At 40.7% G+C, this 24,149-nt stretch overlaps 1 protein-coding gene across 1 annotated transcript in view; it reads right to left on the bottom strand.

Annotated features, from left to right (window-relative positions):
- Positions 1–23,739, bottom strand: part of TTC6 (tetratricopeptide repeat domain 6) — a 233,531-nt gene extending 209,792 nt beyond the window's left edge. Inside the window, exons 1-2 of the mRNA XM_055097529.2 lie at positions 23,390–23,739; positions 11,807–12,760 (exon numbers count right to left, since the gene is read on the bottom strand). Coding sequence (XP_054953504.1) covers positions 11,807–12,745 — 939 coding nt within the window. The 5' untranslated portion in view covers positions 12,746–12,760; positions 23,390–23,739. The remainder of the gene's footprint in view (positions 1–11,806; positions 12,761–23,389) is intronic.
- Between the last annotated feature and the right edge of the window lie 410 nt (positions 23,740–24,149).

Here is a 24,149-nt window from a genome sequence, read left to right as displayed (position 1 = left end):
TCAAAATGCTGTGTCAATTCCTTCTGACTATAATAGTTTTCAATGAGAAATCTACTGTCAAATTATTTTCTCATATTGGTTAACATATTGTTTCTCTCTCACTGATTTAAATTTTTGTTTCTTTGACTTTAGTTTTCAGAAGTGTTACTCTTATGGGTTTTAGTATGGATTTCTTTGGTTTGGAGTTCACTCAGCATCTTCTTGAATATATGTAGGTTTATGTCTCTTGCCACATTTGGGAAGTTTCTAGCCATTATTTCTTTTTGTACTTTTTCAGTCCTGCCCTCTTTTTCCCCTTCTTCCAGGACTATGATGACACCAAGTTATATCTTTTGTTTTAGTCCCACAGGTCTGTAAGGCTCTGTCATTTTTTTTCCCTCAGTCTACTGTCTCTGTTTTCAGCTCAAGTATATTGTATTGTTCTCCAAGTTCACTGATTCTTTTCTCTGTCTTCTCCAATCAGCTAATGAACCCATTTGCTGAGTTTTTATTTCAGTTATTGTATTTTCCAGTACTAAAAATGTCCTTTGGTTCTTCTTTGATTTTTTTGTTTCTTTACTGAAACTTTCTACTTTTCTGCTAAGAATTTCTACTTTTCTGTTTGTTTCAAGTACATTCATAATTGCTCACTGAGGTATTTTGGTGGAGGAACTGCTTTAAAATCTTTGTTAGATAATTCCAACATCTCTGTCATCTTGACTTTGGCATCTATTAATTGTCTTTTTTTTCTTTCAAATTGAGATGTTTCTGGATCTTGGCATAATGAGTGATTTTCTATTAAAACCTGGACATTTTGGATATTATGAGAGTCTGGATATTACTTTGACTTTCTGTTTTAGCTGGCTTTCTCTGACACTGCTCTAAAAGAGGCAGTGTGGGGAGGCACTTCCCCTGTTACTACCAAGTGGAGGTAGAAGTCTAGGTTCCCACTCAGCCTCTACTGGCACCAGGGATGGGGGCCTCCTTGTTACTGCATGGTGGGACTAGGAGTTTTGGCTCCCCACTAGGCCTCTGCTGATCCCATCCTAGTTGGAAAGAATAGGAGTGTCTCATTACTGTTCTCCACATGGCCTCCATTGACACCAGACGGAAGAGGGAGCGGGTGGCCTCTTTACTTCTGGACGATGTTGAAAGTTTAGACACTCCACTGTCTCCATCCCACTGGGAAGGGGTAGGGGGAACTTGTTACAGCCCGTTGATACTGGAAATTGTATTAGGCTGTTCTTGTGTTGCTATAAAGGAATACCTGCTGGCAAGATGGCTGAATAGGAACAGCTCCAGTCTGCAGCTCCCAGCAAGATCAATGCAGTAGGCAGGTGATTTCTGCATTTCCAACTGAGGTACACAGCTCATCTCAATGGGACTGGTTAGACAGTGGGTGCAGCCCACAAAGGGTCAGCCAAAGCTGGGTGGGGCATCACCTCACCTGGGAAGTGCAAGGGTTGGAAAACTCCCTCCCCTAGTCAAGGGAAGCCGTGAGGGACTGTGCCATGAAGAACATTGCACTACAGCCCAGATACTACGTTTTTCCCATGGTCTTCGCAACCTGCAGACCAGGAGATTCCCTCGGGTGCCTTCACCACCAGGGCCCTGGGTTTCACGCACAAAACCAGGTGGCCATTTGGGCAGACATCAAGCTAGCTTCAGGAGTTTTTATTTCATACCCCAGTGGCACCTGGAACACCAGCAAGACAAAACAGTTCACTCCCCTAGAAAGGGGGCTGAAGCCAGGGAGCCAAGTGGTCTCACTCAGTGGATCTCACCCCCACGGAGCCCAGCGAGCTAAGAGCCACTGGCTTAAAATTCTCGCTGCCAGCACAGCAGTCTGAAGTCAACCTGGGACACTCAAGGTTGGTGGGGGTGAGGAGGGGGTGTTGTCCGCCCTTACTGAGGCACTGATTGAGTAGGAGTTTTTCCCTTCACTGTGTAAACAAAGCCACCTGGAAGTTCGAACTGGGCAGAGCCCACCACAGCTTGGCTGTAGCCAGACTGCCTCTCTAGATTCCTCCTCTCTGGGCAGGGCATCTCTGAAGAAAAGGCAGCAGCCCCAGTCATGTCTTATAGATAAAACTCCCATCTCTCTGGGACAGAGCACCTGGTGGAAGGGGCGGCTCTGGGTGCAGCTTGAGCAGACTTAAACCTTCCTTCCTGCTGGCTCTGAAGAGAGCAGCAGATCTCCCAGTACAGCACAAGAGCTCTGCTAAGGGACAGACAGCCTCCTCAAGTGGGTCCCTGACCCCCGTGCCTCCTGACAGAGCAATACCTCCCAGCAGGGGTAAACAGACACTTCATACAGGAGAGCTCCAACTGGCATTTGGCAGGTGCACCTCTGAGACAAAGCTGCCAGAGGAAGGAACAGGCAGCAATCTTTGCTGTTCTGCAGCCTCCACTGGTGATACCCAGGCAAACTGGGTCTGGAGCAGATCTCCAGCAAACTCCAGCAGGCCTGCAGCAGGGAGGCTTCACTGTTTGAAGGTAAATTAACAAACAGAAAAGAATAGCATCAACATCAACCAAAAGGATGTCCACACAAAAACCCCATGCAAAGGTCACCAATGTCAAAGACCAAAGGTAGATAAATCCAAGAGGATGAGGAAAAAACACTGCAAAAAGGCTGAAATTCCAAAAACCAGAACGCCTCTTCTCCTCCAAAGGATCACAACTACTTGCCATCAAGGGAACAAAACTGGACGGAGAATGAGTTTGACCAACTGGCAGAAGTAGGCTTCAGAAAGTGGGTAATAACAAATCCTCCAAGCTAAAGGAACATGTTCTAACCCAAAGTAAGGAAGCTAAGAGCCTTGAAAAAAGGTTAGAGGAATTGCTAACTAGAATAACCAGTTTAGAGAAGAACATAAATGACCTGATGAAGCTGAAAAAACACAACACAAGAACTTCATGAAGCATAAACAAGTATCAATACCCAAATTGATCAAGTGGAAGAAAGGATATCAGAGATTGAAGATCAACTTAATGAAATAAAGCGTGAAGACAAGATTAGAGAAAAAAGAATGAAAAGGAATGAACAAAGCCTCCAAGAAATACGGGACTATGTGAAAAGACCAAACCTATGTTTGATTGGTGTACCTGAAAGTGACGGAGAGAATGGAACCAAGTTGGAAAACACTCTTCACGATATTATCCAGGAGAAATTCCCCAACCTAGCAAGACAGGCCAACATTCAAATTCATAAAATACAGAGAACAACACAAAGATATTCCTTGAGAAGAGCAACACCAACACACATAATCATCAGGTTTATCAAGGTTGAAATGAAGGAAAAAATATTAAGGGCAGCCAGACAGAAAGGTTGGGTTACCCACAAAGGGAAGCCCATCAGACTAACAGTGGATCTCTCAGCAGAAACCCTACAAGCCAGAAGAGAGTGGGGACCAATACTCAACATTCTTAAAGAAAAGAATTTTCAACCCAGAATTTCATATCCAGCCAAACTAAGCTTCATAAGTGAAGGAGAAATAAAATCCTTTACAGACAAGCAAATGCTGAGAAATTTTGTCACCACCAGGCCTGCCTTACTAGAGCTCCTGAAGGAAGCACTAAGTATGGAAAGGAAAAGCCAGTACCAGCCACTGCAAAAACATACCAAATTGTAAAGACCATCAACACTATGAAGAAACTGCATCAACTAATGGGCAAAATAACCAGCTAGCATCACAATGACAGGATCAAATTCACACATAACAATATTAACCTTAAATGTAAATGGGCTAAATTCCCCAATTAAAAGACACAGACTGACAAAGTGGATAAAAAGTCAAGACCCATCAGTAGGCTGTATTCAGAAAACCCATCTCATGAGCAAAGACACATATAGGCTCAAAATAAAGGGATGGAGGAATATATACCAAGCAAATGAAAGCAAAAAAAAAAAAACAGGGGTTGCAATCCTAGTCTCTGACAAAACAGACTTTAAACCAACAAAGATCAAAAAAGACAAAGAAGGGCATTACATAATGGTAAAGGGATCAATGCAACAAGAAGAGCTAACTATTCTAAATATATCTGCACCCAATACAAGAGCACCCAGATTCATAAAGCAAGTTCTGAGAGACCTACAAAAAGACTTAAACACCCACACAATAATAGTGGGAGAATTTAACACCCCACTGTCAATATTAGACACATCAACAAGATAAAAAATTACCAAGGATATTCAGGACTTGAACTCAGCTCTGGACCAAGTGAACCCAATAGACATCTACAGAACTCTCCACCCCAAATCAAACCTATATACATTCTTCCCAGCACCACATCGCACTTATTCTACAATTGACCACATAATTGGAAGTAAAACACTCAGCATATGCAAAAGAATGGAAATAATAACAAAGAGTCTCTCAAACAACACTGCCATCAAATTAGAACTCAGGATTAAGAAACTCACTCAAAACTGCACAATTACATGGAAACTCAATAACCTGCTCCTGAATGACTACTGGGTAAATAACGAAATGAAGGCAGAAATAAATAAGTTCTTCGAAACTAAAGAGAACAAAGACACAACATACTAGGATCTCTGGGACACAGCTAAAGCAGTGTTTACAGGGAAATTTATAGCACTAAATGTCCACAGGAGAAAGCAGGAAAGATCTAAAATCTATACCCTAACATGACGGTTAAAAGAACTAGAGAAGCAAGGACAAATAAATTTAAAAGCTAGCAGAAGACAAGAAATAACTAAAATGAGATCAGAACCGAAGGAGGCAGAGATACGAAAAGCCCTTCCAAAAAAATCAATGAATCCAGGAACTAGTTTTTTGAAAAGATTAACAAACTGAGTCCAGCAGCACATCAAAAAGCTTATCCACTATGATCGAGTCGGCTTCATCCCTGGGATGCGAGGCTGGTTCAACATACTCAAATCAATAAACATAATTCATCACATAAACAGAACCAACAACAAAAACCACATGATTATCTCAATACATGCAGAAAAGGCCTTCAATAAAATTCAACAGTCCTTCATGCTAAAAATGCTCTATAAACTAGGTATTGATGGAACGTATCTCAAAATAATAAGAGCTATTTATGACAAGCCCACAGCCAATATCATACGGAATGGGCAAAAGCTGGAAGCATTCCCTTTGAAAACCAGCAAAACACAAGGATGCCCTCTCTCACCCCTCCTATTCAACATAGTATTGGAAGTTCTGGCCAGAGCAATCAGGCAAGAGAAAGAAATAAAGTGTGTTCAAATAGGAAGTGAAGAAGTCAAATTGTCTCTGTCTGCAAATGACATGATTGTATATTTAGAAAACCCCATCCTCTCAGCCCAAAATCTCCTTAAGTTGATAAGCAATTTCAGCAAAGTCTCAGGATACAAAATCAATATGCAAAAATCACAAGCATTCCTATACACCAATAATAGACAAACAGAGGGCCAAATCATGAATGAACTCCCATTCACAAATGCTGCAAAGAAAAAAAAATACCTAGGAATACAACTTAGAAGGGATGTAAAGTACCTCTTCAAGAAGAACTACAAACCACTGCTCAAGTAAATAAGAGAGGACACAAACAAATGGAAAAATATTCCATGCTCATGGATAGGAAGAATCAATATCGTGAAAATGGCCGTACTGCCCAAAGTAATTTATAGATTCAATGCTATCCCCATCAAGCTACCACTGACTTTCTTCAAAGAACTAGAAAAAACTACTTTAAATTTCATATGGAACCAAAAAAGAGCCCGTATAGCCAAGACAATCCTAAGCAAAAAGAATAAAGCTGGAGGCATCATGCTACCTGACTTCAAACTATACTACACAGCTACCATAACCAAAACAGCATGGTACTAGTACCAAAAAGATATATAGACCAATGGAACAGAACAGAGGCCTCAGAAATAACACCACACATCTACAACCATCTGACCTTTGACAAACCTGACAAAAACAAGCAGTGGGAAAAGGATTCACTATTTAATAAATGGTATTGGGAAAACTGGCTAGCCATATGCAGAAAACTGAAACTGGACCCCTTCCTTGCACCTTATACAAAAATTAACTCAAGATGGATTAAAGACTTAAACATAAAACCTAAAACTATAAAAACCCTAGAAGAAAATCTAGGCAATACCATTCAGGACATACGCATGGGCAAAGACTTCATGACTGAAACAGCAAAAGCAATGGCAACAAAAGCCAAAATTGACAGCTGGGATCTAATTAAACTAAAGAGCTTCTGCACAGCAAAACAAACTATCATCAGAATGAACAGGCAACCTATAGAATGGGAGAAAATTTTTGCAATCTATCCATCTCACAAAGGGCTAATATCCAGAATCTACAAGGAACTTAAATAAATTTACAGGGAAAAAAACAACCCCATCAAAAAGGGGGTGAAGGATATGAACAGACACTTCTCAAAAGAAGACATTTATGTGGCCAACAAACATATGGAAAAAAGCTCATCATCACTGGTCATTAGAGAAATACAAATCAAAACCACAATGAGATACCATCTCATGCCAGTTAGAATGGCAATCATTAAAAAGTCAGGAAACAGGCCAGGCACAGTGGCTCATGCCTTTTATCCCAGCACTTTGGGAGACAAAGGTGGGCGGATCACCTGAGTTCAGTCAGGAGTTCGAGACTAGCCTGACCAACATGGTAAAATCCTGTCTCTATAAAAATACAAAGTTAGCCAGGCGTGGTGGGACATGCCTGCAATTCCAGCTACTCATGAGGCTGAGGCAAGAGAATTGCTTAAATCTGGGAGGTGGAGGTTGCAGTGAGCTGAGATCATGCCATTGCACTCCAGCCTGGGCAACAAGAGCGAAACTCCATCTCAAAACAAAAACAAAAACAAGTCAGGAATCAAGAGATGCTGGAGAGGATGTGGAGAAATAGGAACGCTTTTACACTGTTGGTGGGTGTGTAAATTAGTTCAACCACCGTGGAAGACAGTGTGGCAATTCCTCAAGGATCTAGAACCAGAAATACCATTTGACCCAGCGATCCCATTACTGGGTATATACCCAGAGGATTATAAATCATTCTACTATAAAGACACATGCACACATATGTTTATTGCAGCACTATTCACAATAGCAAAGACTTGGAACCAACCCTAATGCCCGTCAGTGATAGACTGGTTTAAGAAAATGTGTTACATATGCACCATGGAATACTATGCAGCCATAAAAAAGGATGAGTTCATGTCCTTTGCAGGGACATGGATGAAGCTGGAAACCATCATTCTCAGCAAACTAACACATGAACAGAAAAGCAAACACCACATATTCTCACTCGTAAGTGGGAGTTGAACAATGAGAACACGTGGACACAGGGAGGGGAACATCACACACCGGGGCCTGTCAGGGGGTGGGGGGCTAGGGGAGGGATAGCATTAGAAGAAATACCTAATGCAGATGATGGGTTGATGGGCGCAGCAAACCACCATGGCACTTGTATATCTATGTAACAAACCTGCACATGTATCCCAGAACTTAAAGTATAATAATAAAAATAAAAGATTTAATACAATTTAAAAAAAAAGAAATACCAGAGACTGGGTAATTTATAAAGGAAAGAGGTTTAATAGGCTCATGGTTCTACAGGCTGTACGGGATGCACAGATCTGGCATCGCCTTCTGGGGAGGCCTCAGGAAGCTAAAAATCATAGTGGAAGGCAAAGTGGGAGCAGGCACTTCACATGATGAAAGCAGGAGCAAGAGAGAGTGGGGGGAAGGGGCCACACATTTTTAAATGGCCAGATCTTGCAAGAACCCTCCCACAGTTGCAAAGAGAGCACCAAGCCATGAGGGATCCCACCATGACCCAAACACCTCCCACCAGGCCCCACCTGCAGCACTGAGGATTAAAATTCAACATGAGATTTGAGTGTGAACAAATACCGAAATTATATTAGAAATACAGGCTCCCCATTCAGCCTTGAGTGGTGGGGTGGGAGTGGGGCCACAGGTTTTTCCGCAGTATTTAGCTGGAGTAACACAGTTATCGTCTAAAAATTTTTTGTCTTGCTAGGCTGCCCCTTTCCTGATCCTTTGGCTAAAGAGCAGGCTTTTGTTGCAGATTTTTCTAGCTGTAACCATTGGCATTCCTATGTATGTTACCAGCTTCTTTAGCTACAAGTCTGGGAGAAATTAGGCAAAAAGAAAAGTCAGAGAATTCACCACCAGTTCATTCCTTGTGTCCCAAAGTCCCTAGATGAGCTGTCTTCTGCTATTCACGTTTTAGGGTCTTCTGGTATTTGTTTTATATATAATGTTCAGGGTTTATAGTTAGTTTTACTTAGCAGGAAGAATAGAGAAAAAGGATATCTATTTCATCTTCCCCGAGGCAAACATAAGCTTAAGTTTTATGACATAACATTTTTGTAGACTGTATGTTATTTGCTTATGGGAGACCTTGGACTATGAATTTTCTCTTATCTAGGTCATGTTAAGCCGTTTTCCTTTTGAGTTATATGATCAAAAACAACTACGCATGACAGAAGCAAGGACCACCTGGATACTTCATCCTCCAATTAACATCTGGAAAGTGGTCTGTGAACCCCAGCCACATGTAATTAGAATGTATTTTTGTGACTGATACTATTGAATGTCTTAGCAAAACAAACAAACATTCATAACATTTCTACTTCTCCTGCCATGGTATATGCATACTGTTTAGGTCAGTGGTTCTCAATTGGATAAAAGAGGGTGGCATAATTTTGCCCCCGCCTCAAGGGCTCATCTGGCAACATCTAGAGACATTTTTTATTGTTATGACTTGGGAGGTGCTACTAGTATCTAGTGTATAGAAGCCACGGATGCCTTGAAACATCCTACAATTCACAGGACAGCCACCTTCAATGAAAAATTAAGTGGCCCAAAATGTCAATAGTGCCAATGTTGAGAAATCCTGGTTTAGATGTCTGACATTTGACAGCTAAGTTTAACCCTCCGTATTCTTTGCAACTCCAGGCCCAGGTAACTATGGACCTCCAAGTGCTGCATGTGGAATGTCCTTTCCCAAGCTCTCAACAAAGACAGTCCAGCCTGCTGAGATCATCTTACCTCTCAACTTCCCTCTAGGGATTGCTATGTGGCTGCAAGTTATGATTTCTAAAGGGAAGAATCATGTTCCTTGTTTTTCCTGGAAAGAACATCATTTACATAAGCCCCAAACGTTTAAAACAAAAGTCCTTATTCGAATCTTCTTAAGAATTTTTAAAATCATAATTTGGACACGACTTTTATACTTGCATACTTACATTCTTTTTTTTTTTTTTTTTTAGACGAAGCCTCGCTCTTGTCCCCCAGGCTGGAGTGCAATGGTGCGATCTAGGCTCACTGCAACCTCCGCCTCCCGGGTTCAAGAGATTTTCCTGCCTCAGCCTCCCAAGTAGCTGTGATTACAGGCGCCTGCCACCACGCCTGGCTAATTTTTGTATTTTTAGTAGAGATGGGGTTTCACCATGTTGGCCAGGCTGGTCTCGAACTCCTGACCTCAGGTGATCCACCCGCCTCAGCCTCCCAAAGTGCTGGGATTACAAGCGTGAGCCACCGCGCCCGGCCTATACTTGCATTCTTATTGCTATCTCTCACCTACCACCCAGTGCCATTTCAACAAATTCCCCATTGTACATTTTTCACCCTAATAAAACTTCTGAAGCCACTTTTACTTTAAGAAATGCAAGCTCTATCTTCTGGAATTGTTGTGGGGTGGGGGTGTCAAAATTTTAAAAGCCAACAACAAAATCCAGGCTGCACTCAAAAAATCAAGATAATGAGAGGCAGGGATGGGACTGAGACACCTGATACTGTCCAAGATACACTTGATTCTAATGCTCCATGATCCATGGCACTCTCCTACATAAAACAATATGTAGGAGAAATGCCATAAAAAGAATACACAAGAGGGGCCGGGCGCAGTGGCTCAAGCCTGTAATCCTAGCACTTTGGGAGGCCGAGGCGGGCGGATCACGAAGTCGGGAGATCGAGACCATCCTGGCTAACATGGTGAAACCCTGTCTCTACTAAAAATACAAAAAATTAGCCGGGCATAGTGGTGGGCGGCTGTAGTCCCAGCTACTTGGGAGGCTGAGGCAGGAGAATGGCGTGAACCCAGGAGGTGAAGGTTGCAGTGAGCAGAGACCACGCTACTGCACTCCAGCCTGAGCGACAGAGCAAAACTCCGTCAAAAAAAAAAGAATACACAAGAGGAATTAACACTTCTGGTAGAAGAGCTGAATACACTGCAATGTTCATTATTCATTTAATAGTCTCTCTTCATATATCCCTAAGTCCATTTGAGCCTGTCAAAATACAATCTTTCTTATGGGACCCTGCTCTGAGGTATAACTTTCCTCAACGGTACGGGACCTCTGGACCAGTTTCTAATACCATCCTCTCTTCATGTCAAGTACCTTAACTATGTCGTAGAGCATGGAGCCTATGTCAGAAGTAGGGGCACCGAGGCCTTTCTTCTCTTTGCTAAGGCTCTTCATTGGGCATCCCTGATTTGTTTTCTTATTAGATTAACAGAAAATCTAACTAGAAATACCCATTTTGAAATGGCCTGAGCAGTCACCCTAATCTTGTTCAGTAACAATGGGGAGGTGTGAGTCTCAACTCAGAACATTTGTCATACTCTGCCCACAAACATTAGGCCAAAGGCAACACCAGAGACTCTTGTTCATACCTGTTTTTGCTTCCCTTTATGGTCACATTCCTTAAATCACAGCCAAGAGTGTATTCTGGGGATGAAACAATTTTAAAGACATAATGCAGTAGCAGTATTCTGTGTACTAATAAGATATTTGTAGCTGCAGCCAAGAACAGTAATAGAATCTTCTTGCTTCTGTCATTCTCAAAAAAGACCGTGTCTCATATTTTTTCTTTCTTTCTTTCTTTCTTTGGGTTTGGGGCTCAAGTTCCCTTGTTACTGCTTTTGCTGTCAATGTCCCTGCCACAGCAAAGTCTGTATAATGGACAAAATAGCTTAAACTTAAATATGACCCCATCTAGCTTAGCTTCCTGCCAGGGACAAGTCATAGTGAATCAATGGGCTGTCCTGGGCATGGTTCCAGCTCAGTGTCTTGGATGAGACTGCCTGGGATGGAATCCCAGCTCTGCCATGCATTAGCTCCAGAACACTGTGCCAATCTTTTTTAACTTCACTAAAGCTAGAAGGCCTCCACGTCAGACAGGACTTTTATTAGTATCTATGGACCTGATAGGGTTCTCATGGGGACAAAAATGCATGTGAAGTGTGTCCCATAGAGTTTGGCACACAAGAAGCACTTACAAATCTCTATGATTGGGAAGACATAGAAAATAAAGTTTTTAAAAATGTTTCAAGAGAATGACTTTCACTGAAAATATAGAATTCTTATAAATAGTAACATGCTGATCTTCTTAGAATATAAATGCACTTTTACTGTAATTTACTACTAATAATACTAAACTGTAACAGAAAAAAGAGTTTTTCACATAAAATGCCTGTTCCTTTAACACTAAATAATCACGAAACCTTTGAAGGGGAAGGCTCCTAGTGACGTTATTACTGAAGTCTTCAGCTAATGTTCTCTGAACCAGTTTCTGGGATCATGGCTCAGTTTCCTTCACTTTGAAAAGAGGATAAGACAGAAAATTCAAAAATTCAAATGGAAAATTCAAACAAAATGCAAAGAAGTTGAATAACACCCCAGTGTTTTTGTGTTATAATACATGACACCTTATGCACTGAAATATTATCCATAATAAACTACTCTTACATATGTAATGTAACCCAAATTGCATTTGGGAAAAATGTTACTCTTGTTTTGGTTCACCTACTTCCATTGTAATGTCGTAGTTCTGTCCAAGGACGCTCCGTATGAGCTCTTTGATGGTCTGGTCGGAGGCCAGCTGGGCCTCGGACTGCAGAGAGGCGATGATCTCTTCGATGGACGTGGGGATCACGCGGGAGGGCAGCAGCGCCTGCCAGGCGGCCTCCCGCGCGTCGCTGGGCGGCCAGCTCTCCTGTTCTCCCTGGGCTCCTAACCCTGCCGCTTCCCGCGCCTCGCGGGCCCCGCTCTCGCTCACGAAGTTGCTGCGGATCCTCACTTTCCTCCGCCCGCTGCTGGCCTCCGTGTAGCCGTCCTCTGCGGAGACGGAGCTGGCCTTCCTCTCTTTGGCCATGCAGGGCCCTGCGAGAGGAGCTACCTCCTGGCTCTCCTCGCGCTCCCTTCCCAAGTCGAAGACCCGCCTGGGAGCCGCGTGCCGCGAGCTCTCCAAGACCCCGCGCGCTCTGCGCTTCACGGGCGGCTCGGGCGGCGGCAGCAGGACCACCGGTCTGGCCGTGCCGAACCCCGAGGCGATGACTGGGGGCTTTTTCAGGGCCTGGTGCCATAGGAACGCGGAGCTCCGCAAGTAAAAGTCCCGGGAGCGAAACGACTGGGTCTTGCCTGGAGCCGCCGCCTCACCCAGGCCCGAGGGACGCGGCGCGCCTCCGAGCACCTCCTGCAGGAAGGCGGCCGCGGACATCGCAGGGCCTTTAGGCGGAGGGTATCTTCTCGACGTCCGGGCTGCGGCGCAGGAAACGCGCGCGGGGCGGGCCGGGCCGGGGGCATGGAGGCTGTGGACTGGGCTTTCATCTACAGCCGGCTTGGAGGCCAGCTTCTGCTTGAATCGGAGAAAATCCTTTTTAGTTTCCTGCCGAACTTTCTCAAGCTCTTTAAACATATACGATTCCTCTTTGTATTTCAGGCCAAAGTGTCTCGGGATCGTGGACATCTTGACAAATTTGACCTGTAAAGTAAGCCCCCAAAACAATCATATATGTTGTGTGCGTATATACATAAATATAAAACAAAACTGGCATAAAATTCCAGCTCAGCAAAGCTTCTCATAAGAGAACCTCACTGTGCTCCCTGAGGCACAAGTGGGTAAAATTATCATGTAATTTTATATCCACCTATTGGCCCTTTCACAAGAACCATGAAAAACCTCTAAAACGGTCATTTTTTTCGGTGGAGGTTTCCCAAACCCCTATTGGATTTCTTTTAACATTTCTTTAGACTCTAATTAGTAATGTTCCACTTCCAGGCAAGCAGCATCATACTAAACATAGCTTAGAAAATCCCCAGGACCCCTGCTACAACAGAATAAAGGCCACAAACTGTGGCCTGAGGCCTGGATCATTCAGCCCATATAGTTCAGAGTATTTCAACAATTTTTTCTTTTTTTGAGACAAGATCTCGCTCTGTTGCCCAAGTGACTGGAGTGCAGTGGCATGATCATGGCTTAGTGCAGCCTCGGCCTCCTGGGCTCAAGCGATCCTCCCACCTAAGCCTCCTGAGTAGCTGCGACCAAATGTGGTACACCACATCCAGCTAATACTTTAATTTTTTGTAAAGATTCAGTCTCCTTGTGTTGCCCAGGCTGTCTCTAACTCCCTGGGCTCATGCCATCCTCCCACCTCAGCCTTCCAAAGTGTTGGAATTACAGGCGTGAGCAACCATGTCTGGCTTACTTCCACAATATTAATTCATAGCCAACTATTTTAAATTGAAAGATTTGCATAAACCAATTCAGATTTGCAGTTTCTCTGAAAAAAAGAAAAATGAAGGGTCAGTGCAAGGGCCAAATCCCAGTTCTTGTGGCTAGACAGCTGTTTCCCCTTCTCTCTCCAGCTGGTCCCAGGTGTCCCCTTCCTTACCCAGCTCACTCCCTCCAAGTGTCACCTGAGCCACAGCAGCGTGTAGGAAGGGAATGGGGGAAGCCTCAGAGCAGGCTGCAGCTAGATTATGAGGCCTTCAGTGCCACTCTCTGTACTTTTTCTGTGAGCTACTGGAAACCACTCAAAATTTTTAGCAGAAAAGTAACTTGATATATTGACTAGAAGAAAGAATAAAGGCTGGTAGGACAAGTAAGAATCTGGTAGCTGGAGCCTGAGTCTGACCTTGATAATGAAGCAGAGTAAAAACAGAGACAAAGCAAGGTAAAACCGACAGGACCTGGCCAATGATTAGGAATGAATGGGAGCAATGAAAGCTCCTTCAAAAAACAGGGACTTTGAGTCAGCCTAATGAAGTCTTAGTCATAATAAAACTTCTGTTATTCACTGAACTGTACACTTTAAAATGGTAAAGAGGACAAATTTTGTTATGTGGATTTTAACTACAATTTTTTAAAATTCTGTTATTCAGCAGGGCCAGCTAGCTATGATCATAAGTAGATTTTGAGATCTTGAAAGATCATTACACAAAGTCAGGCTAGCAGTAAATATAAATAGGGAACCGATGGCAGGTTCTGTGGCACACTTACCTGTGTGAGGTGGGAGGGGCAAGAGTAATCAGAGAGTTAGAAAAACGAAGAGGACAGTGTTCCACAGAACACACCAAGAGGAGCATTTCAAGAAATCAGGGTAAAACAATGAAAGTAAAACAAAATACAATGAACTAGAAGTCTTTAGAGAATACCCAAGGTCAAGTTTCTTTGAAAATAAATAAAACAGTAAGGCAGAAACACCTCTGGAATGTCATCATTATTTCCAGATATGATTATCTACTGAAAACACAGACACTAGAACTCTAATAGGATTCTGCAAGGGATTTGAATTAAAATATATATATATATATATATCCCCCAATAATTTCTTTATACCAAAATGGTCCTATCAAAAACATAATGGACTCTAGCCTGGGCAACAGAGACCCTGTCCCTATTTAAAACAATTTTTTTACTATAATGGTAAAATTTCATTTGTAATATTTTTAAAAGTAAGTATCTAGGCATAAACCTAACAAAAAAATGTACTGAAACTACGTGATTAAATTTTTAAAATTTTACTGAAGGACATTGAAGAAAGATTCAACTAAATAGGAAGTTAATGTTCCTTGATGGAAAGACCAAATATTTTAATTATATCAGGTCTTCCCAAAATACTGGTTTGGTTTCATGCCAGTGCAAAACTCTGAAAATGATATTTTGAACTTTGAAAGGTAATTCTGAATTCATTTGAAATAATAAACAGGCTGGATTAGCCAAAAAAAAATGGAAAACATAAATGACAAGGGAGCACTTGTCCCTCAATGAAGAGCAACCAGATAAATAAAAGGTTTACAGATATAAGAATTAGAACTGAAAAACTGCTGCTAAAATCAATAGCTACACTGAGAAAGTGAGAAAAAGGATTAAATATAATATTATATTATAAAGGCAGCATTGAATTGATGATAAAAGAATTTTTCAATAAATTGTGCTGAGACAACTGGACAACTATTTGGTGCAATTTTTTGGTGTATTTCACGACATGTACCCAAATAAATCCATATGGACTTAAAACTCAAATGTGGAAAATATATTTTTATTTTACTTTGCATTTTTATCATTTATCTACATTTCTTAGTTGGACTCATATCAATTCATGAAATAATTATCTTTATAATTGTAATTATTCATTTATCATGATGTTTGATAGTATGAAGAAAATCTCCTGTTTATCCCCCAAATATAGTCATATTGCTTTTAACTAAGACCCTGCTACACGAAGAGCTCATCATATCTGGGAATCAATAGGCTTTCTTTCTTTACCTAGCTCCATGACTGACTAGACCTTGGACAATTCAATTCTATCCATACCAAGGGTTCATATTAAAAAGTGAAAATAATCTGTTGCCAGTTTTCCAGGCCATAGGATGTGAACATTAGAAATTATTTCTAAAGCCCTTAAGAAAGTTTCCCTACTTTAAAAAATGCTGTGTAATCCCCCCACCCCGCATAGTATTTTGGCTGTTATTGTTTGCACAGGTGGCAATATGTTCATATCAACACCATCTGCATTTCTTCCTGCAAAAGGTTGAAAGGCAGTAACTGGAACAAGAGCACAGACCAGAAGTACATTAGTACCTGATGAGAATCTGACTTGACTCTCCCACTTGCACTTCCCTTTTATTTCTTAGTTCCTGCTTTCCCACTTCTCCTAGGCCTTTGGTTTGCTATTGAAGTTTAACAAGTGTTCATTGTTTAACACTTCTCAGTACATTCCCATGAGTTCTTAACAGGAAAGTTGCTCTTTCTATCTAAAATTAAACCAACAGGAAGTAGAACTTCTAAATTCAACAGGAACTTCTATTGTGCGTTCAAGATGAGTGGTATACCAGTGCTTCATGGGCCAGTCCATCAAAGCTAAGTGCCTTTATTCCCCCACCCACTCCTACAACACAAAATACATAAAATGACTTTTAAACATTCATTCTCATGAGAAAATAGCATGTTCTCTTTTTCATAGGAGCAATTTACTAAGAGAGACTAGTTCTAGTTTGGCAATACCAAGGGAAAAATAATGTAGTTGTCTCTAAAGGAAAAAGTATTCATCTACATGATGTGTCAAATAGGCAGCTCACGAACCAGGTTGATTATGTTTACCCTACACTTTAAAACGGGACAGAATGCTCTTAAAATCTGTCTATGCCTTTTCCTTTCTCTTCTGCCAGGAGGTTCAAGGCCTGAGCAGTGAAGCAGTCACAAGGGTCAAGAGCCAGCCTTTTCTTCTCTCTCACAAGACCAGGTCAGCCATCAGAAGAAAGTTCTCCAGCCAAAAATGGCTGAAGACTCAGGCAGGGCTGCACACTTGAATTCTCTAGACCATTGCAGGTTACTCTCTGGTTCTTGCAGTTGTGTCTATTTCTCCTGTTGGAACGGAAAATCCAAAACTTTGCTCTAGACTGTAACTAAAGTCGAAATAAATGGAGCAGATTACCACATGACTTGGTTCCAAGCTACACAAACCCACCTCAAAAAGGGAAAGCAGTCTGCATATGTTAGTCCTAGCTCATCAGAGTATTACATTAGGAATGGGCCCAGAAAGTAATATGGATTACCTGACCTTGACCTCTTCCTATATGTAGTCAGGGGACCACACTGAGAAGGATAACCTTTTAAGAACAAGATTTGGGTTTTCCTAGGTCCATAATCAAATATCATCTCAACTGACATACCTCCTAAACTTCAGGCCAATGTCAATTTCCAATGCACAGTACTAAAGTTCCAAAAGAAACTTCTTAACCCAAGGACAATCTATCTCATTTAGTAAAATCTTCAGCCTTGCAAGGAAAACAAAAATATTCTGAAAACAATATTTGCTTCTGAAATATCAGCGGGAGAAATGAGATCTGTTTGTGTCCTCATTGTCATTTACAAAAAAAAAAAAGCCTCAAAAGAAATATATAAACATATTAATAATTTTGCTAAGAGAATGGGAAAACAGTGATTTTTTTTCTATTTTTCTGCACTTTCTATACTTGTTTTGCTGCCTTTAATCCTGTTAATATCAATAATAGTAAAAACCACTTACATGTGCTCATTTAAAAGGATATAGAAAATAGAGAAAAAGCTATTTTTCAGGCTCAGAAGAGGTTTCTCTCTGAGCTATTCAAAAGCTCACAGAAATTTAATAACTATAAAAGCTCAGCCCTTTATAACAGTCACTTAGAATATGCCTATATCCCTTGTGAATATACTTACATTCAAAAATACATACATATATAAATACATAACAGCTAATGAAACAACAAAATACTCCCCTGCGTTTTTCTTCTCCCCACTTTCTATCTTCATTTCTTGGACTCCCTTTAATTGCTTAAAAAGCCAAAATTTAAAAATAAAATGTGGCCAGGTGCAGTAGCTCATCTTGTAATCCCAGCGCTTAGGGAGGCCAAGAAGGGAGAATCGCTTGAGCCCAGGAGTTCAAGACCAACGAAGGCAACATAGGGAGACCCTGTCTTTACAAAAAGTAAAAAATTAACCGGGCATGTTGGTACATGCCTCTGGTTCCAGCTAGACAGGAGGCTGAGGTAGAAGGATTGCTTGAGCCCAGGAGGTCAAGGCTGCAGTGAGCCATCATTGTGCCACTGCACTCCAGCCTGGGTGACAAAGACTCTGTCTTAAATAAAAATAAAATTTTTTAAGAATAAATAAAAATAAAATGATGTGTGTGTGTGTTTAATGGTCATTGTACTTTTGACATGTTAAAATATTGCCTGCTGTCAGTTTCAAAAGCAATTTGTTGGAGAGCCATAGATGCATCTTTTTTTTTTTTTTTTTTTTTTTTGAGACAGAGTATCACTCTTTTGCCCAGGCTGGAGTGCAGTGTTGAGGCAGAGTATCACTCTGTCGCCCAGGCTGGAGTGCAGTGGCGCAATCTTCGTTCACCGCAAGCTCTGTCTCTCGGGTTCACGCCACTCTCCTGCCTCAGCCTCCTGAGTAGCTGGGACTACAGAGACCTGCCACCATGCCTGGCTAATTCACAGATGCATCTTTACAGATCAGTTCCTCACAGCAACATATAAAGTCTGGAGAAATTTTTTTTATTGACCTAAGAATTCTTCAGAGTAAACAAAAGCAGGAAGATTGTAGAGGAAAGTCAACATTTGTGTAAACTGGCCTGGAGAGAAGTTTCCAGGTTTATTGTGGTTTTTCTTCAAACACAGTCCATAACTGCAGAAATGGCATAGTGCAAGTGTCAAAAACATTGATAGGAAGCCCTTCATCATTCTAGCCAGAAGAATCAGGGAAAGGAGCCCAGACAACAAACATCACTGAGAAGTGAGAGAAAAATTCCAGAAGGAAGAGACCCAGAGAAGATAATCCCCAAATTCTACCTAAACCCCACATGTCTCCGACTGACCTTTGATTCACGTATATGCAGGACAAACTCAAAGTAGCACAGTAAAGGCTTAAAGAGCTGAACTGAACCACCAACCACAGAGTAAGACAAGTCTTACAGTGAGTTTAACTGACTGGTGAAATGCCTGCTAAATGGAAAACAACAACATTCTTCAGAAAGGATATGACAGAACCTAGACTCTACATGACAAAACATTCACAATGTCCAGGATATAGTCCAAAAATACTTGGCATGAAAAGCCTTGGGAAAATTGAATCATTCTCAGAGGTAAACATAATAAACAGATTCCAGTCCAGAAATGACTCAGGTGTTGAGATTATTAGAAAAGGACATTAAAGCAACTCTTATAACCATGCTCAATCAAGTAAAGGAAAATATGCTAGAGATTAATAAAAAGAAAAAGAAAATTGAACAGATCCCAGTCCAGAAATGACTCAGATGTTCAGATTATTAGAAAAGGACATTAAAGCAACTGTTATAACTATGCTCAATGAAGTAAAGGAAAATATGCTAGAGATTAATAAAAAGAAAATCTTGGCAGAGAAATTAAAAAAATAAAAATCGAAAATTTATACCTGAAAATATATTTTCAAAAAAATTTGATTAGGAAAATGGAGATGTCAGAGAAAAGAGTAACTGAGTTTAAAGATAAATGCACAGAAATTATCCATTATAAGAAAAGACAAAAAAGAAAGCCTGATATCCCTGTAAGGATAATACCAAAAAGCGCTAACATTCAGATAATTAGTATCCCAAGGAAAAAGGAGAATGATTGCTCCACTGCACTCCAGCAGCCTGAGTGACAAAGAGAGAATCTGTCTCAAAAAATAAAAAATAATTATGTTTGAGAACTTCCTAAATTTGAAGAAAGACAAATTTATAAATTCAAGAAGCTCAGTGAATCTCAATCAGAATAAATGTAAAGAAAATCATATGTAAGGTGATGAAAAACAAAGACAAAGACAAAATTCAAAAGCAGACAGAGAGAAACAACACATTATTGACAGGGAAACAATAATTCAAAGACCATGGACTTCTCATCAGACACCCCTAGGAACAGAAGACAGGGAAACAGGATTTGTAACATGCTAGAAGATTTTTTTTAAATGTCAACCCAGAGCAGGTGCAGTGGCTCATGCCTGTAATCCCAGCACTTTGGGAGGCCCAGGCAGGCAGATATCTTGAGGTCAGGAGTTTGAGACCAGCCCAGCCAACATGGTGAAACTCCATCTGTACTAAAAATACTAAAGTTAGCTGGGCATGGTGCTGGGCAGCTGTAATCCCAGTTACGTGGGAGGCTGAAGCAAGAGAACTTCTTGAATCCAGGAGGCAGAGGCTGCAATGAGCCAAGATTGTGACACTGCACTCCAGCCTGGGCAACACAGCAAGACTCTGTCTCAATAAATAAATTAATTAATTGATTAATTTAAACTGTCAACCAAGTATTCTATACCTAGCATGCATATTCTTTTTTAAAAGGTAAACAAAATAAAGACATATTCAGATTTTAAAAAAAAAAAAACCTAAGAGAATTACTCACCAGCCAATAGGAATTACAAGAAATGCTAAAGAATGGTCTTCAGGCAGAAGAGAAATGATACCAGAAGGAAATTTAAATCTTTAAAAATGAATGAAGATGAGAAATGTCAAATGTCTGAGTAAGTGCATGAAGCTATTTTTTTCTCTTAAGTTTAAAAATAATGTATGAAAATTATGATATTGTGTTGTGGGATGTTTATGTAGGTAGGTGCAGTACATATGACAACCAGAACCAAAAAGACTGGGATAGGTGTGGGTAAAGGAACTATATGGTTGTACAGTTTCTGCATTTTATGTGAACTAGTTCAATATCAACTTTAAGTAGACTTTGAAATGTTAAGAAGGTATATTGTAATTACTGGAGAAACCATTTTTAAAGTAATACAAAGAGGTGCAACTAAAAAGCCAATAGGTAAGGAAATGAAAAACAAAAGATATTATTAAATCTTAAAAAATATTTTAGATTGAATAATAATGAAAACACAACATATCAGAATGTGTGGGGTGTAGCTGAAGCAGTGTTTAGAAGGAAACTTATACCCTAAATGATGAAATCAAAAAGAAGAAAGGTCTAAAATCAATAACCTAAAGTTCCATATTAAGAATCTAGGAAAAGAAGAATAATGCATACTCAAACTAATGGAAGGAAATAATAAATATAAGGATATAAATCAATCACATGGAAAACAGAAAAAGAATTGAGAAAATTAACTAAGTCAAGAGTTGGTTCTTTTAAAATCTCAACAAAATTTAAAAACCCATCTGGCTAGCCTGTTTAAGAGAACGAAAATCACCAATATCAGGAATGAAAGAGAGGATTTCACTACAAAACCTAAAGATACTAAAGGATAATTTTAAAAATGTGATAAACAACACTATACCAACAACATCTAACAATTTAGATGAAATGGGCAATTCTGAAAATTACAACTTACCAAAATTAACATAAGAAACAGGAAATCTGAATAGCTCTATATTTTTAAAAAATTTTATCTGTTATCAAAAAATCTTACCACAAAGTCAATTCCAGCCCTGGATGGTTCTCTCAAGTATTCAAGAAAGAAATAACACCCATCTTACATAAATTTCTTTCAGCAAATAGAGGAGGAAGGAAAATTTATTTTATGATACCTACATAACCATAATACTAAACCTGACAAAGGCATTTTTTAAAGAAAGAAAATTACATACTAATATTCCTTATGCACATACATGCAAAAATCATTAACAAAATATTAGCAAATCAAATCCAAAAATATATTTTTGCAAAGGATAATACATTTTGACCAAATAGAGTTTATCCGAGGGTTGAAAAATTGATTTAAGTATCTGATTTTATTATATTTATTTGCAAATCAATATAATTCACTATATTAACAGAGTACATGAAAATAATATGATTATTTTGGTAGTAAAAAACACTTGACATAATTCAACAACCATTCAGGATAAAAATAAATTAGTAGCTCTAGGCAAACTGTGAATCACAGAGAACATCCTCAATCTGATTAAGAGAATCTTCAAAAAATTTACAGCTAACATTATATTTATGCTTTCCCCCTAAAATTGGAAACAAGGAAAAAATGTCTCACTCTTTTCATGCATATCCAACATCATACTGAAGGTCTTAGCCATTGCAATATGGCAAGGTAAAGAAATAAAAGTAATAAAGATTGAAAAGGAAAAGGTTAAAGCGTCCCTATTTGCAGATGACATAATTTTTAGGATAAAAATCCTGAGGAATCTACAAAAATCTATATGTACTAAGAGTGAAAGTATCAAGGTTGCACAATACACAGTTAACAACATACAAAATCAGTTCCATGTTTATATAGTAGCAGCAAACAACTGGAAAATATTTTTAAAATTCCACTTACACTAGTGCCTCCACAAAACATAAAATTTAGGAATTAATCTAAGAAAAAATGTCCAAAATCTCTACACTGAAAATTACAAAATCTTATTTGCAGAAATTAAAGATCTACATAAATGGAGACATATCATGTCCATAGATTAGAAGACTCAATATTCTTAAAATCACGATTCTCCCAAATAGATCTATACAGTCAATGCAATCCCAATAAAAAATACAGCAGGTTTTTAAATAGAAATTACAAGCTGAATCTAAAATGTATACATAAATTCAAATGACTTAAAATCACCAATGTGATTTTTAAAAAGAAAAGGCTAGAGGACTTGCACTATCCAATTTCAAAACCTATTATCGTAAGCTACAGTAATCAAGGCAAAGGTCATGGCAAATCATTATGCCAAGTAAAGGAAGCCAGACACAAAAGAGCATATACTGTATGCTTTCTTGTGTATAAAATTCTAGAAAATGCAACCTCTTCTATAGTGTCACACAGCAGATCCGTGATTGGTTACAGGGTGTGGGCTAAAAGCAGGGATGAAGAGCAAAGAGGGCAGAAGAATGAAAAGGTTCGGTTATATTGATTGCAGGAAATGTTTCAAAGGTGTATGAATCTGTCAAAACTCATCATATTGTATGCCTGTACCTTGTACATTGTACAACTGTTAATTTGTGCAGCTTACTGAATATAAATTATGCCTCTATAAAGTTGTAGATATGAAAAAAGCAATTTGTTCAACTTTTAGATTTGCATGTTAAAAAAAAAAACTATTGATCTCCTTTAAATTTCTGCAGCAGTAGTTTGCAATAGTTCCATTGTGGGTCGTGGGTTTCAATGCCAACAATCCTTGCATTAAGCCCACGGTGTCTCACCGTCCACCAAGGAGTTGGAGCCAAACTCAGGAAACTGGTCTCTATTCTGAAACTACACACATTGACCCTAGTGGGGGCAACCACCTAATGGTGGTTGAGGTTTACTCAAAACAAGCTGCCCTGTAAAGGGACAGCAGAGGTCAGGTAGATGGAAATTAAAGTCCCTCCACTGTGACCTTTCACCTCCCGAAGTCTCTTTGAATCCCCCTCTTTCTCCTTCCTAGCCTCTTTTTCTCTTGTCCCCACAGCCCGGTCTGGCGTCATGCACCTACCTCTCCCTTCCACCAGGTTCTCAATCCTCCCAGCTCCTCTTCAACCCGTGCTCATTCTCCCACGAAAGGCAGCCCAAACTCCAGCCCCAGTGCCCCAGCCCCTTTTTCTACCCTGATTTCTGCCGGGGTGAACCTGCCACAGCGGATTAGCGAGGCGGAACAGAGGGGACAACCGCTCCGCCCAAACAACGCACCTCTCCTTCGCAAAGCGCCCACACGAAGTCACCGCGCCCCAGGCCGCGTTCTCCTCTCACCCGGCCTCGAGGGCGCCTCCGCTCCAATTCAGGTGGCGGTGAGCTTGGCCCCGCCGCTCGGCGAGTGTCCAACAGGCCTTTCCGGTGCCTAGGGGCCGGGTGGGCTCGACTGGCTCCACCAAAGAGAGGACGCGCTCGGTCGCCCAGCAACGAGCCGCGCGCCCTCCCCCGCCCCGCCTCTCCGCGCCTCTGCCCTGTAGGAGCCCCCAGCACCGTGGCGCCCACCTCAAGTGCACCCGCCTTGCGGGACCCGCTCCGGGGCAGCCTCGGACTTGGACCCCAAACCCAGGCCTCACTTCTCCCCGGCGCTAAAAAGACGCTGCTCCCGAAGAGCCTCTTGGACTGAAGCCGCCTGGATTGGCAGCTTTTGCGGAGTTTAACCAACTGCTTACTTAACACTCTTGCTCTTTCTGCGTTTAAAAGAATAATGCTGGACCCCGAGACTTAAAACTTCAGCTTTGGGAAGCAACACAGATGAATGTCTCACAAACATAATGTTGAGCGAAGAAGCCAGACACCGAGGGGTACATAATGTATGATTTCATCACACAAAGTTCAAAAACTGTGGTGCTTATGGATGTAGACTCAGCTGGTGTATTACAAATAAACACAAGAAAGTGATAACCATAAAAGTCCAGAGAGTAGCCATCTTGGGAGTGGGTCGGTGATAGTGAGTGGGCAGGCAGTACTACGGCAGTCG

This window comes from Pan paniscus, chromosome 15, assembly GCF_029289425.2.
Source record: "Pan paniscus chromosome 15, NHGRI_mPanPan1-v2.0_pri, whole genome shotgun sequence".
NCBI classification, from domain to species: Eukaryota; Metazoa; Chordata; class Mammalia; order Primates; family Hominidae; genus Pan; species Pan paniscus.
Note: the sequence above shows the minus strand (reverse complement) of the source record. Positions and strands in the feature narration are given on the sequence as shown.